The sequence below is a fragment of the Pholcus phalangioides genome, unplaced genomic scaffold, assembly GCF_987345545.1.
Source record: "Pholcus phalangioides strain wild (caught in Gottingen) unplaced genomic scaffold, Ppha-v1.0 ptg000011l_1, whole genome shotgun sequence".
Classification (NCBI taxonomy): domain Eukaryota; kingdom Metazoa; phylum Arthropoda; class Arachnida; order Araneae; family Pholcidae; genus Pholcus; species Pholcus phalangioides.
The window spans coordinates 34,213,829-34,228,156 of NW_028301604.1; the positions used below are offsets into that span (position 1 = coordinate 34,213,829).

The window sequence follows — 14,328 nt, forward strand, 5'->3', positions numbered from 1 at the left end:
GTGGTCGATGTCGGATAGCGAGACCATATTCTCTGGGATTTCTGCCGTGATCATGAAGTCAGTCCATTGGGCGGCCACAAGCTTTCACCAAGGAGGACCCTCAGGTATGCTATGGCGTCAATCAAGGCACTTGACCACTAGAGGAAAATGATTGTTCCCATGGGAGTCTGAATCAACTGACCAAGACCAGTTCGACAAGAGTGAGGGTGAACATAATGATAGATCTATTGCAGTGAAACTATTGTTTGGGGAATGGAAATGAGTGAAACTGCCATCATTCATGATGGCGAGGTCCATGTCGTCTTAACAAAAATTCAACCATTTCCCCACGAGGGGGTGTTGCTTTTAGAACCCGATATCATGTTATGAGCATTGAAGTCTTCAAGAAGAAAAAATGGTGGAGGTAATTGATCAATCAGATCTTCTAGATCTCTCTGTAAGATGGTGTCATTTGGTGGCAAATAAATAGAACAGATGGTAGTTCTTAGGCCTGTAGAGATTTCCACTGCGATGGCTTGCAGGTTCGTGTGCAGCGTCAAAATGCGCGATGACACATGATGTGGAACCAGCAGAGCAACACCACGGCAAGCTCTACTCCCGTCATCGTAGTCAATACGGAAAAGGGAGTGTCGCCTGATGTTCCATGTCTCCGAGGACTTCGTAAAAGTTTCCTGGAGTGCCACGCAAACAGGATGATAGCGATTGATCAAATCCTTGAGATCTTCGTAATTGGATCTAAGACCACGAATGTTCCATTGAATAATGTTGGCCGTAAATTTCAAATAGATGTAGACGGTTTAAGGTCTTTGAACTTATTTCGGTCTAATTTCCGGCGAGTACCACCGGATTCTGATGGATTAGCGATATCCATGTCACCAATTGATTTGTCATCAAGAAGTGACATGTTTTGTAATGTAGGCTTCTTCTTTGCTCTCTGAATGACTTTTCTTGAATATCCGGTCTTGAATAGTTTTATTTTAGATTTATTTCCAGTATTTATTTTTGGCTTAGCACCTGTAGTTTTTTTGAATGTGTTCGCTGTTGCTTTTCCTGCTTCTTCGGAGGTGGTGGACTCCTTCCGTAATCCAGCAGGGCAACAGCAGCCACAACTATTACATGGTTGGTTAGATGTATTAGCTGTGGGTTCGGTCTAAGTTGTTACAGATGCTTTGGTGACATTGTTAGTCTTATTAGCTGACGATGGATTTGTTACCATATTAGAGTATGATCTAGTACTTATTGGAGTTTGGTTAGAGATTATACGATGGCGTGCTTCGATATATGAGACGATATTAAGGACCTTGATCTTCTGGATCTCTTTTTCGTCATTCCATTTCGGACATTTCCTTTCAAATGCGGGGTGATTGCCACCGCAATTGACGCACTTGAATCATGTTGAAGTGCAGTTGTCCAAAATGTAGTCCCTCTCACCGTACTTTGTGCAGGTTGGTTGAGTACGGCTCGCCATTCGTGAGTGACCAAATTTTTGGGAGTTGAAACATCTTACAGGGTTGGGTATGTATAGCCAGATATGGAGGTTATAGTAACCGATTTTGACATCTTTCGGCAATGTTGGGGATGAAAATGTCAGGATTATATTTCTTGATGGAGCTAGATTGCCATCTTTGCGGCTCATGATATGTTTGGCAGATGTTATGCCTTGAGACGCTAGTTCTCTCCTGGGTTAGTTCATCTTCATCCATGTTAATCAAGTTAGGGTCTGAGATGTCACGTGAATAATTCTGCGTGGGATGGATTTAGACTGTTATTGGAATGTCTCCGAGAGACGTGAACTTTTGAATGAGTTCGGCTTGTTTGGGAGTTAGTTTCGATGAGAAGGTCTCCTGAATGGAGAGCCTTCTCTGATTTTAAAGTTCCAACTGTGCCATGGAGAGTTTTATGAATCAAGAATGGTGATACTTTTGACAGCTGTTTATCTGTATCAGAACTATGCAAGAAGAAGAATGAGACAGTAGATACTTTTGAAGAAGCAGATTCATTGACAGTTATTTCACTCATAGCAGTTCTTTGACGTTTTGGTGCATTTTTTGTTTTTCCCATATTTAAATGGGTATTATTCCACTCCCACCCACCATGCCCCCCCCCCCTACAAGGGGATGTGCACATGTAACCAATAAAGGTTAGTAGCAACACCAGGTTAGGTGGGAGCTATACACCACCGAAACAGACGAGCAGACGCGTTCAAGATCCAAGATTCATCGTGAAGCAGCACCAACAAACCTCAACGATGTCTGGCAGGCCCGGCCCCTCTACCTGCCCAGTAGTGTAACCCCTTCAGCCACCGAGGTGACCAGAGCCGATTGACCTGGACGGGGCTAATCCAAGCCTCCCGTTTCGGTCGAATCCGAGGCCAAAACTAACGCATTAGGCTAACCAGGATCCCCATCTCCAGCCTTACGGGTCTCCACGCACGGCAAACATGCATGTAGACAGCGTCCCAGATGGGGCATACGCTAGAAGCAATTCTCCATTCCGGGAGGACCCCTCCCAGACCCTCCCTTTTGTGTGCACACAAAACGAGACGCAAGGCAAGTACTGCAAGATGTGTAGAAATAAACATGTAATCTGGGCTATTGAAGGTGAAGGATATGAGCACAAATAAGCGAAGACAATGACGTGTGATAGATTTGGCGTTACCCAGAGTGCACCACAAGGAGGCCTATCACATTACACCCCATACAAAAATTTACTTCAGAGAACCACATAAAACCCCTGCCCTGATAGCCCATGGGTGAAGCTTAGGATGCAAAAAGGACTATAATCAGCCTGGAAATAGGCTGGGGCATCGAGCCAAATGGTGCCTCACAAAAAATATGTATACTTATTTTGCAACCTTTTAACGGGGGCCCCCAAGAAGGCAACTCTACTACCTTGCCCATGATCATTTAGTTTATAGGCTAATAAATATTTTTCACCATCACCAAGTAGGCATGTTTAAATATTGAGGGGGCTGAAAATCCCTATTCGTCCAGTACGTAGGAGGAATGGTGTGTGGTATTGTGTATATTCGTGAATTATATGGGTTGGGGGCTCAACATGGCTCACCACAAGGGTGGGGCGGACAGTGCCCGGGACAAATACCATCATTTTTGATTTTTCTATGCTATGAATTCACTACAGGAGGGCTCAAGAAGATCTTAGTCCAAGTGCCCTACCCCAGGATGTGGGCCATAGGAGCTCAAATAGCCTCAGCTCCCAGGTGCCGGCTCATACAGCTCAAGCACCATGACAACCCTTATTTACCTTTGTTTTTACACTGTAAATTCACTACAGAGGACCCATTTTAACCTGACCTAAGGGCCCACCAAAGACCACAGCCCGGCAGGAGGGAACGGATTTATGAATTTAAATGACAAAAATGCTTCGGCATCAACTATTTTAAAATCGCCGGCCTTCACAGCTTGTAACTAACACTGTGCTCTCTTCCAAAATGGCCATCTTTGTTGATGCTCACTGACAGGGAAGACGGTAGAGGGGGAAACACATTGTGAAAGCCTATGCCATTATGATTTTAATTAACATCATGATCATTGTGATTAACACTTTCGGGTCTGAGCTATTTCGACTATGTTTGTCCCTGTGGACTAAGGGTTTTTGGCAGTTTTTTATGATTTTTTTTAAAAATACTTAGAATACATACATCTCAACAGTTTTTTTAACTAGAAATTTCAAACTCTTTTCTTTCAAAATATAGCAATTATTTAAAGGTACAAATAATTAATATTTAATGAGAAATAATTAAAAAAGTAAGTTTTAGAGTTTTAAAAAAGTTCCGCATAAGAAAACATAATTTTTTAACAAAATTTCAAACAATTCTGAGTAAAAATGTATCCAAATGCTGTACAAATATTTAAAAATGGTTTTTAATAAAATTATAATCATCTTGTCATCAACAAACATGGCTACCTTACCTAGGAAGACAAATGTGTTTCAACTATACTTACTTCTACATCATTTCATGAAGCTACATCCGTTGGCTGCTGCCATTTATAAGTATATATATATCTATATATTTTTTGAACTAGAAGATGTATAGATTATGTGTAAAAACACTGGGAACACAAATCCAGCCATTTTATAGCTACTAGAGTTAAAAGTTAAACCCGAGTCAGGCTCGGGCTTAGTTCCCTTGAACATAAACGGCATCCCAAGTCAGGCTCAGGCTTAGACCCAAAAGTGTTAATAAGTGATAAGATTTAAAAACTTATGAAAATTAGAAAATTTGCAATTTTACTAATTTTCACAAATTTGAATGACTAGTTAAGTTTGAATGAATTACTTAATTATGATTTTAATTAGCGTCAGGATCATTGTGACTGATCATCATAAATGACAAGCTTTCAAATTTATGAAAATTAGAAAATTCACATTTTTACTTATTTTCATGAAAGTTGCTAAATGTCAGCATTTACTGAAATTCTTGGTAAATGTCTGAAATGTATTTGTTTACAAGCGTTTTTCGGGCTTTTACCAACTCGACTTGGTAACACCTGTATACCACTCTTCTGGCTTTTACCATAACATATATACAGTTAAATTTTTTATCATTCATATTTCTTTGCGAGTTGTGCAATTTAGCCATGTTGGTTTCAATTTTCCCTGTCTTCTTGACAAGAGAGAGCATATTCTCCAGTGGGACTACTACTATAAATTAATGGAGAGTATTTTTATAAAAAATTATAAGCATTATTCTCAGATTATTTATAATAGTCATTCCAGAAAATATTCTCTTTGATGAAAATGTCCTGAAGGTATAGAGATTATTCATATTCTTGAGAATATTCTCTAGGTATTTATAGAGATTATTTATTATGATATATATTGTTATTCATATTCTTGAGAATATTCACTGGAAGGAGTACTATAAATAATTGACTATTAGAATCTCCTAAAGATTTTCTCTCTCCTCCAATCTCCTAAAGATTATTATCAAGAATTTTACATCTCTAGCATAGTTTTAGGGTTCAAAAACTCATTTTGTGTTGATGTTTTGAGGAGTCATTAAAAATTTCTATCTGTATAGAAAAAATAATTTTACATTTACTACTTCATGGTCTTGGACATGAAGTAGTCGCTATTCATTATATATTAATTAACAGCCATCATTTAAAATTATGGTGTATAGTTTGTGTATAGGTGAACCAACATTCTGAATAACAAAGCAGTTGGATACACAGGCCTATTCTAGGTTTTTTTACTCTGATGCTGCCCGATAGCATTCAATTGTCTTCTGCATTTTTAGGACATGCAGAGGCATAAACAATGTTTACAAATCTCTGCAGAGAGCTAGAAATGAAAGTGCTTCATTTGTCAAAAACAATCATGCTGGCATTGAACAGTAAAATGTAAACAAATCCCTTAAAAGAGGATGGACAGCACAGTGAAACATTCTGGTTCCCTTCTTTACATTAGAACTTGTAATTTACACATTTTGTACTGTGCTTTTGGAAGTGGTCTCGAAAGAGCATCATTGTTAAAAACTTACCTGTCTTCATAATTTGCTGTGCATCAAGAATGAAAGTTGACATACTGGACTTTGGAGACCCCTAAAAAAGAATGTAATATGTTATGAGGAGAGACAGAAAAGAGAGAGAGAGAGAGAGAATTATCTGTGGTTGCTAGTATATATACTCTTATTTGGCCTATAAAATTGTTTTTGTCACCTAGTCATTTCTGTCATTTTGCTTTGGTTCGAGTCAATCTTATAGGATCCTGAAATAGTGCTCGAAACTTTTTTAAATAAAAAAGAATATTTTTTGTATTTTTTGATATGATTATGTAATCTAGGGTGGGGGTACCCTTCCCCTTGTTCTACTTTTTCTAAATTTTTGATTGGGAGCCCTATATTAAGCTTAGGAACCACATAATTTATTTGTATGGTTTTTGTTCAAGTCAGCCAAAGTTCCTACACACACATTAATATTTTTCAACTTTGTTCAAATATTTTACTTTAGTTTTTCTAGTTGAAATAGAAACCTTTTCAATTTTTTCACTTGTTCATTCATTCCTTTCATTCCAGTTCATTTGTTCCTTTTTTGAATGTGTGATATCAGGGCTGTCATTTCAACTTTTTCCAGGGAGGGGCAAACATTTTCCAAGGGGGGACAAACATTTTCCAGGGGGGGGGGGCAAAGCACACGTACTCAATGTATGTATATATATATACACACCATTTTTAGTGTATTTTCAAAAGCCAGGGAAGGGGCAGGCCGTTGCCCCCCCTAAATGACGGGCCTATGTGATATTTTTTTAACAGAGTACTTACTCTGTGGTTTTGTTATAAAAGTTGTGGCATTATTTTTAATTAATAAAATGATTTCTGAACTGTTTTCAGTCTTGTATCATCTTAAGACTTTTTTTAAAAAGATTTAACCTGTGTCTGATGCACTAAAACATGAGACAACACACAAAGAATATACTGTCTCAGGTTTGGATACCTGCCCCCTAACTTCAGAAAAACACCTTTTTTATGTACTAAATGTACACATAAAATTTTCAAATTATCAGTACAAACAGCCGAAACACCCTTCAAGGTGAGAGGTTTTTTAGTTTAATGTTTCATTGACGGTTTGGTTTTCCAGTGCTAAGTTGAAAATCATCCCATGTATGGACACTTGACTGTATGTATTACTAAACATATTACATAGATCCACTCAGTGTTTGTTGTATTATTTTAAGGAGACACATTTCTGCAACTAGTTCAGGACCATAGCTCAGTCGCTAGTTGGCCATGACTCAGCTCGTCCCCCTCGAGACCACATTTTCTTGTGTTGTTGCCATATGCTGGCTGCTAGCTCAATCGAGCTGTGTCATCTGCAAGATACTAATGTATCTGGTTCGGTGTAATCAAGATGTTCAGCAAATTTAGCAATAGCAGTTTGGCTATTACTCTAGCCTTAATCATAATTATTCTGAATAATCTATCTATATACTAGAGTGAGTGATCAAGTGAGTGGTAAGCCATCATATGAGTGACCAAGTGAAGGGGTAAGTGAGTGTATGGCTGACTGTATGAGTGAGTTACAGTATGTGACTGCATGAGAGACCAAGTGAATGTGGTCTCTCATACGGTCACTAACTTGATTACAAAAATGGTCAGTAACCTGATCTTTAATACAGTCACTCACTTGATAAAGCATATGGTCAGGCACTTGGTCTTTCATATGACCATTCACTCACCTGATCATTTTAGCATATAATCACTCAAACTTACTCATAAAATCACTCATTTGGCCACTCATATAGTCACTCTCACATTAACTTGGTCTGCATGTGGTCATTCACTCATTCAGTCAATCACTCTCTCTTACTCATACAGTCAATCACTCTCTCTTACTCATACAGTCAATCACTCTCTCTTACTCTTACAGTCAATCACTCACTTAGTTACTCATACAGTCAATCACTCACTTAGTTACTCATACAGTCAATCACTCACTTAGTTACTCATACAGTCACTAACTTGATCACTAATACTGTCACACACTTGTTAACTCATACAGTCAATCAAACACTCACTTGGTCTCTTTTACTTTTGCTCACTCACTTGGTCTAAGGGCAGGTGAAATGAACTTTAAACTATGATAAACTGTTTTGGAAACTAATGAAAAATTCAGAATTGATGGATTAAAAATAATTGTAAGAAATGATTTCATATTACCAATAAAAATTCAGAATTAATAAAAAATAATTCCAAAATTTTTTGATGAAAATTAAAAAATAAATCCCACATTTGATGAAAATTGAGAAGCGAAATAAAATAATAAATTTGCCTCTCTCTGAGACATCACCATCAAAATATAAACTAAATTAATTGCTGACTACTCGAGCTCATTGCGGTGATGCGCTCTGCCATAATGCAGAGATGTGTGAATGGCTACATTGATTAGTATTATGCAATTCGTTTACCAAGTGATGACCTACACTCAGCAGACACACGTATCAGGCACGGTGAGGATATTTGTGTCCAAACCTTTACATAAATCCATTAGTTGTATTTTAATTAGTTTGAGTGGACTTTTTAGTGAATCTGAAATGTTAATCAATTCATTTTATTTACTTATTTTTCTTGTCCTTATCAATAAATAGTTTTTGTTATCACAATTATAGGTACTAGTGGTGACTCATCTACATGGTCATCTAAAAAATTTATATCTGATGAAGACAACAGAGGTAAAATTGACAATTCTATTTTTACTTTTTCCATACAAATTGTAAATTTTATCACTGCTGTTTCAAATGAAAATCAAAACTTTTATTAAACATGGAATACAAACTAAATTTTTTTAACCACTTCATGATCAAGGACATAATATTGCATCCAAATGCCTGTGGAATAAACTCAAACAAGCTCTTTCTTTCCTCTCTTCTCATAATCGTGAGGCTTTGTTGTACCCCTACAAAGTTGTTCTTTTTACTTCCTTTTAATTCTATGCAATGCTTTTTTCCCCCCACATATGATGTATCCTTCTACTATGTGCATATAAAAGCAAAAAGAACAGGTTTGGTGAGGGTGAAAAGAGAAATCTACTTTGTATACCTACTTTCTCTTATTTGTACTTATCTGTTATACTGTTTTTTTTCCTTTGATTTTTTTCCCTTCAACTTCTTTCTTTCTCTTTCTGTAACGTGAGGTTAGGACAAGGTTACCATATTTATCACCCATTCCTCAAATAGAGATAATCCAAATTTCTTGCCAATACCTTGTAAGCGAAATGGTCAGTAGTGTGTGTGTGCGTGCTCACACTTACATAGTTATGGCTCGGATCATATTGAACAGACATACATTTGTCATGCCATCACATGCATGAAGCTGCTTTTTTTTTAAATTTTTGTACTCGATCCTGATCAAAGATTCGACACACATACTGCTCCCCCAAGAATGTGTGTGTGGTTGCCGCAAAGAATGTGCGGAACTTTATAGGATTTCCTGTTCGCGTGGTTCTGTCTGCATTGCAACCACTTTGCACTCAATAAAAACTTTCCTCACCCAACATCAATGACACTGTCTCCTGGGGCAAACAAAAAAAATCTGCTGTTGCTGAACGTGCCTTCCTCAAGGGCCATGACATCCATTTCCTGTACAAGACACTGATATTCTCTCTTCAGAAACCCACTTCTACTCCTGACTAAACCGTGAAACTATTGAGATCATTAAGCACAGAGATAATTTCAACAGGAAGGAAGGAGGGCTGCACTTGAGCAAGATTTCGCATCCAACAATCCGAAATACCAAGATTGGGACGATTAGAAATTTGATTAGTCTCCTCACTCACCAAAAACAGCACTGAAGATGTCCACCGTAGTAGTGGATGACAGGTCTGTTACAAAACAGTTTGGAACACAGCATTACAGCCCGAAAGGTATGAAATTTATTATACCTGAAATTTTTTATATATATAACCATCCTAGATGTGAAAAACTTTTTTAATCAAGTTGATGTTCATTTTGCATGGAATAATTCATGTAATAATTTGTTTTTAGTCGAATGTTCTAATTTTTTGTATTAAGTTTCATGATGTTCTAATTTTTTGTATTAAGTTTCATGATGTTCTAATTTTTTGAAGCAAAGAAGAAAAAGTTATTTGACATTTAATAAGGCATCCAATCTACTTTACAGAAATTTTTTTTACCACTGATATATTATGGAAAACCACTAAAAATATACAAAATACAGCAATAACAAATTTCCAACTTGAGTTTTTCATGAACTATGCTTTTGAGTTGCTGGGGTGTTCTGATATTTTGAAACAAACATGTAGAATTGCAGTTGGTCTGCAATGAAGCACTCTGGGCAAAATTCAACCTTCAGCCCTTATTATATTGAAGTTGTTATTAGTTATCAGTAAGTATAGTTATTTTCATCCTTCCCTTTGGTTTCCTTACTTGATTGGTTTTGTATTTGAACATCTTTAAACCAGGGCTTGACAAGTGCCAGGTTGCCATGGCAACTATAAAATCTGCATTGACACAAAAAATTTTGTGTATGTAATTACTGAATGTTCAAAGTTGATGTCCAAGGATGACACCTGCATCCTGATTGTTTCCTGAATTTCTTCCTGTCAGTGAGAGTGCATATTTTAGTCCTGGAACACACATACTATAAAATTAGTATTCTCTGGACGGACTTAACGGACCACTTCAGTTCTTGGGAACAATATTGGTTTCCACATGAGAAAGAACATAACCCCAACATTGAAGAGTAGAACCCCTAGGCTGGGTTCTTTGGCAGGTTCACAAGTTATCACGGGAAGGTGGGGGCTCTTCAGTCAATTTGTAGCATGAAAAAACAATGATGGTGTGTGTCCTGGGCCTGAGGCATCAGAAGTATTTTCAACCCGTGGGTGTTCACACCAGTGTACGCAAGAGAGGGATTTCCCCTCGAAGGATATAAAATTTAAAATGTATTTGGAATTTTTTTTTTTCATTACTGTTATATTTCTGTAGAAATATTGTATAACAGAGCGGTTCTCAACCAATGCTCAGCGGCAAGGCCGTCTTGAGTGTATCATGGGCCAAGTGATTTTTCTGAGGCCCTAACTGGTAAATTCTAGCAAATTTCAACCATATCTTATTTTTCTGAGGTCCCTGGGCCGTTCCCGGGTGGGCCCATGTGTTAAGACGACACTGCTCAACGGAGCCCTTGGCTTTAACACTTGGCTCAACACTTTCCAGGGGCTCTGCAGTTGCTCGAGGGCAATAAAATAAATCAGTGAATCTGAAATAAATGAAAAGAGGCTTGTGTGTGGGGCTCCACCATGGAAGTAATATACTAAAAAGAGCTCCACGAGAAAAAAAAAGTTGAAAACCGCTGCTGTATATTATGGGCAGGGTGAGCCAAGAGACAAAATTTTTATCCATTCGAGATATTGGTTCAGCGTCCCTTTGGTGCATCAGTAAAGCAACTACATATCCAGCTAGATAAAATGTATCATTGATTATTTTTGTCGCACCATGGTCATTTTCTGCGCATGAGGGCTAATTAGACCCCAGGACCTACAATTTATTGCCATTCCGAAGGGCAGATTTTTCTTATACTTACCGAGAGGCTGATGCTCTAACCCCTCTGTGTGGGACTTCCCCCAGTAGCAATCTTTTTCTGTGATCATGTCGTCATTTCTGTTGTTCCCCTGTGTCAGAAAAGTTTCTGACAAGGACGAATTGGGTATCAAACTCAAGTCACCTCTAACCATCCTTTGGTACTTTAGGTAAGTTACAGCACCCAATGTATCAAAAATTAGTTCTATCCAAAAATCATCAATCCAATATAGTTTGAGTTTGTCAAAAAATTTTTTCCTAAAATGTGAAAGAGGTCTGGGAGACTAAGCCTAGGAAAGTCTTTTTCTTTCTCTTTTTTGTTTTTGTTTTTTTGTTTAGTTATAACAAGCATTGGCATCCATCTGTCTGACATTTTCCAGTGGAGTGGTTCAAATGATGATTGTTATGCCTGGAAAGCAATGTGTCAATTTTTATTTGGTATGCTATCAAGGTCCGCCAAATGAAAGACCACCATGCACTGATGATATTGGGGCGGGAAGGAACACTGAGAAAATAGCTAACCATCTGTTTGACCATGAAAGAACATAACAAAACATTTCCCATTGGGATTAGGAATTTTGTCTGTGTCTTCTTTCATGAACAATGAAATGGAAAGTCAACGAGAATGGAAGAACGACAAGATTTCTATTGGTTTGAGAAAGGGGCCTTCCTTCTGTATTCCACAGACCCTTTGTAGTGATTGCAGATATCCCCTTATAGAATAATACTCGGTATATAATAAAAGTGAAGTGCTTCCTCATCCAAACTCACCGACTCCTCCCCCTGAAATCCTTCCAAACAACCAAAATGCCAACCCAAAAGAATGTTTGAGCTCATGTGATCATACACAAGACTACTTTAGAGTGAGTATTTAAAAATTGTGGCCTCTCCATGAGAAGTGGGGGGGGGGGGGGGGCTAACAGGGTAGTCATGGGAGAGCTCCTACACATTTTTGTCTTTTTTACACTATAAATTTGTTTTTGTTTTAGAGCTGCTCGTGTGGCCTTGGGCTCGTCAAAAATCTCAGCTTGGAGGTCCGGCTTCAAGATATGGGATGCTGAAAGTGCCTCCCCCTTTTAAGAAATTACTATTCATGTGCCCCAAGTACGTTTTCAGGCCAGAATTTTTAATGACATTTTTTTTCAAATATACGTATCGTATGAAAAATCAGAAAAAAATAATTAGACATTGGGCCCCCGATGTGGGGAGGGGCATGCTTACATTAAAACCTTCAAGAAACTTCCGTTAATTGTAGAATTTATACCATTTATCATTCCTCCTTTAATTGTACCAGGAGAAAAAAATCTTACCAGTTGGTACTGTGAAGAAAACTATTGTACGTATTGTAAATCTCATTATCATAGATTTTTGCCTGGGTCAAAATTTTTTCTCTTATTCTTTTTCTTTACGCATTGTTCCCTGGCTTCATCTTTTTTTTTTCATGACTTTTAGAAACATCAAATATACCTATGTACACCTGCACCATTCCTAAAATTCAGTGATATAGGCTACTAATTGATAATTACCATCTTATTATCATACTAAGTATAATTCTACTAGGGGCAGCTCATCATAAAAGCAGAAGGAGCACCCCCCCCTTTCCTAGAGCCATCAGTTTAATACGCTGAAATGTCTAAATGATAATTTAATGTATTCGGGTGTGGATGATATAAAACACAATAAAAAAATTTAAAACATGCAAAAAATTTAATTTTTCTGCAGCGTATGAATAGTCAGTCATTCATTTGTTACTCAAAACTGTTTTCTGCTTTACATTTGTGTTCCAGGAAAATATAAAAATACTGTATAACATTCAGATCACTAAAAATAAACTTGATTTTGTGCTTCAAGTTTTATGTGAATACAGATGCGATGTATAGCAATAATTTTTCATCACAAATTATCTAATAAAATAATTAGAGCAAGTTTGTAATTAAAGAAATTAGTAAAAAAACATATTTTTGAAATTTACCACCTGTATCTGACAATGAATATTTGATTTGGCAGCCCCTCCCATCCCAAAAAAAAATGTCCTACCAGGAGCTGCCACTGAATTCTACCTCAGAAATACTGTATAGTGGCACCCTGCCCTGACTGATCTCACGGCACACCTCTTCAGTAATCACTGCTCTACTCAGCACTGTGATTTTGAAAATACTCCCTGTATCCCCCCACTGTGGCCTCTCACATGCTTTCAAAAATGAGGTCTATCACCATCTATGGGCGATTTACTACCTAATGAGTTGTGCCGGAAGTGTAACTGTGTGTGTACCTAACAGTCTGAGTGCATATGTAGTGTTGTTTGGTTTTCTAGTGCTGCCATCTATATTTCAGAAGTGAAGTGAGTAATGTCTTATGATTGAATTACATTTGTACTGTCAGAGATGCCACTGTATTTTAATTTACCTGGGTCCCGGGACCCAGGGTATTCAAAAAATCTGGGCCCCTTTTGAGTGAAAGTTGGGTCCTCTCGAAAAAAATTATCTTGAAAAACGCCCCCCCCCCCTCCCCATAATTCACTGGTATCTCTATGAATTTTTTTCCAGCATGCCCCAGGTCTTTCATGACTTGCTTATATCTCTTCTTTGAGACAGAGCAGCGGGCCATGTTCTGGGTAGAAGAAGGTATCTCTGAATCAAATGATTCATTTCAAAAAACGTTCTATCCAAAGGTTAATTTACTTTCATTGTCTACTAGTAGGAAAAGCTTGCAAAGAAGCCCATTAATATATGAGAATTAAACATATGGAATGTAGCACATATAACAAATCTAAACCAAATATACAGTTGACCCCACTTATAACGTTCCCATTTCGAACATCTTTCCACTTAGAACAACTGATTTTCATAGTCCCAATTTTAAGTAATTCTTATTAAGATTTCCCGTTTGAAGTGTTTTCCTGCTTATGTTTTTTATCACAGTTTTTTGAAAAACATTATAAGCAGGATCCACTGTAATTAAAAGTTAGAGGCACACATTTATATATTTACTAATAAATCAATCTATAAATTCCCTTTTGATTTTTCTTCTTTTTTTTTTAAATCTTAGCTCTTTCAATAATATTGTCTGATTTAAATTTAAAAAGCAAATGAGATTTTCTCTTTCTCTCAGACACTTAACGTCCGATTCTCTCTATTCATATGAGCAAGGATTTCATACCAATCCTTGCGAATCAATTTCCTTGTATAATGATTTTATTTTCCCTCCCTGTTGGCCCACCACTCTGATCTGTCACCATTTAACTGCCACATATTTTCACACCTGAATATG

The 14,328-nt window shown here is 37.4% G+C and overlaps 1 protein-coding gene across 1 annotated transcript in view; it reads left to right on the forward strand.

The window, feature by feature from the left end:
* Sap47 (Synapse-associated protein 47kD) overlaps positions 1 to 14,328 on the forward strand; it is a 163,868-nt gene that overhangs the window by 119,982 nt on the left and 29,558 nt on the right. Inside the window, exon 6 of the mRNA XM_089239499.1 lies at positions 8,131 to 8,193. Coding sequence (XP_089095625.1) covers positions 8,131 to 8,193 — 63 coding nt within the window. The remainder of the gene's footprint in view (positions 1 to 8,130; positions 8,194 to 14,328) is intronic.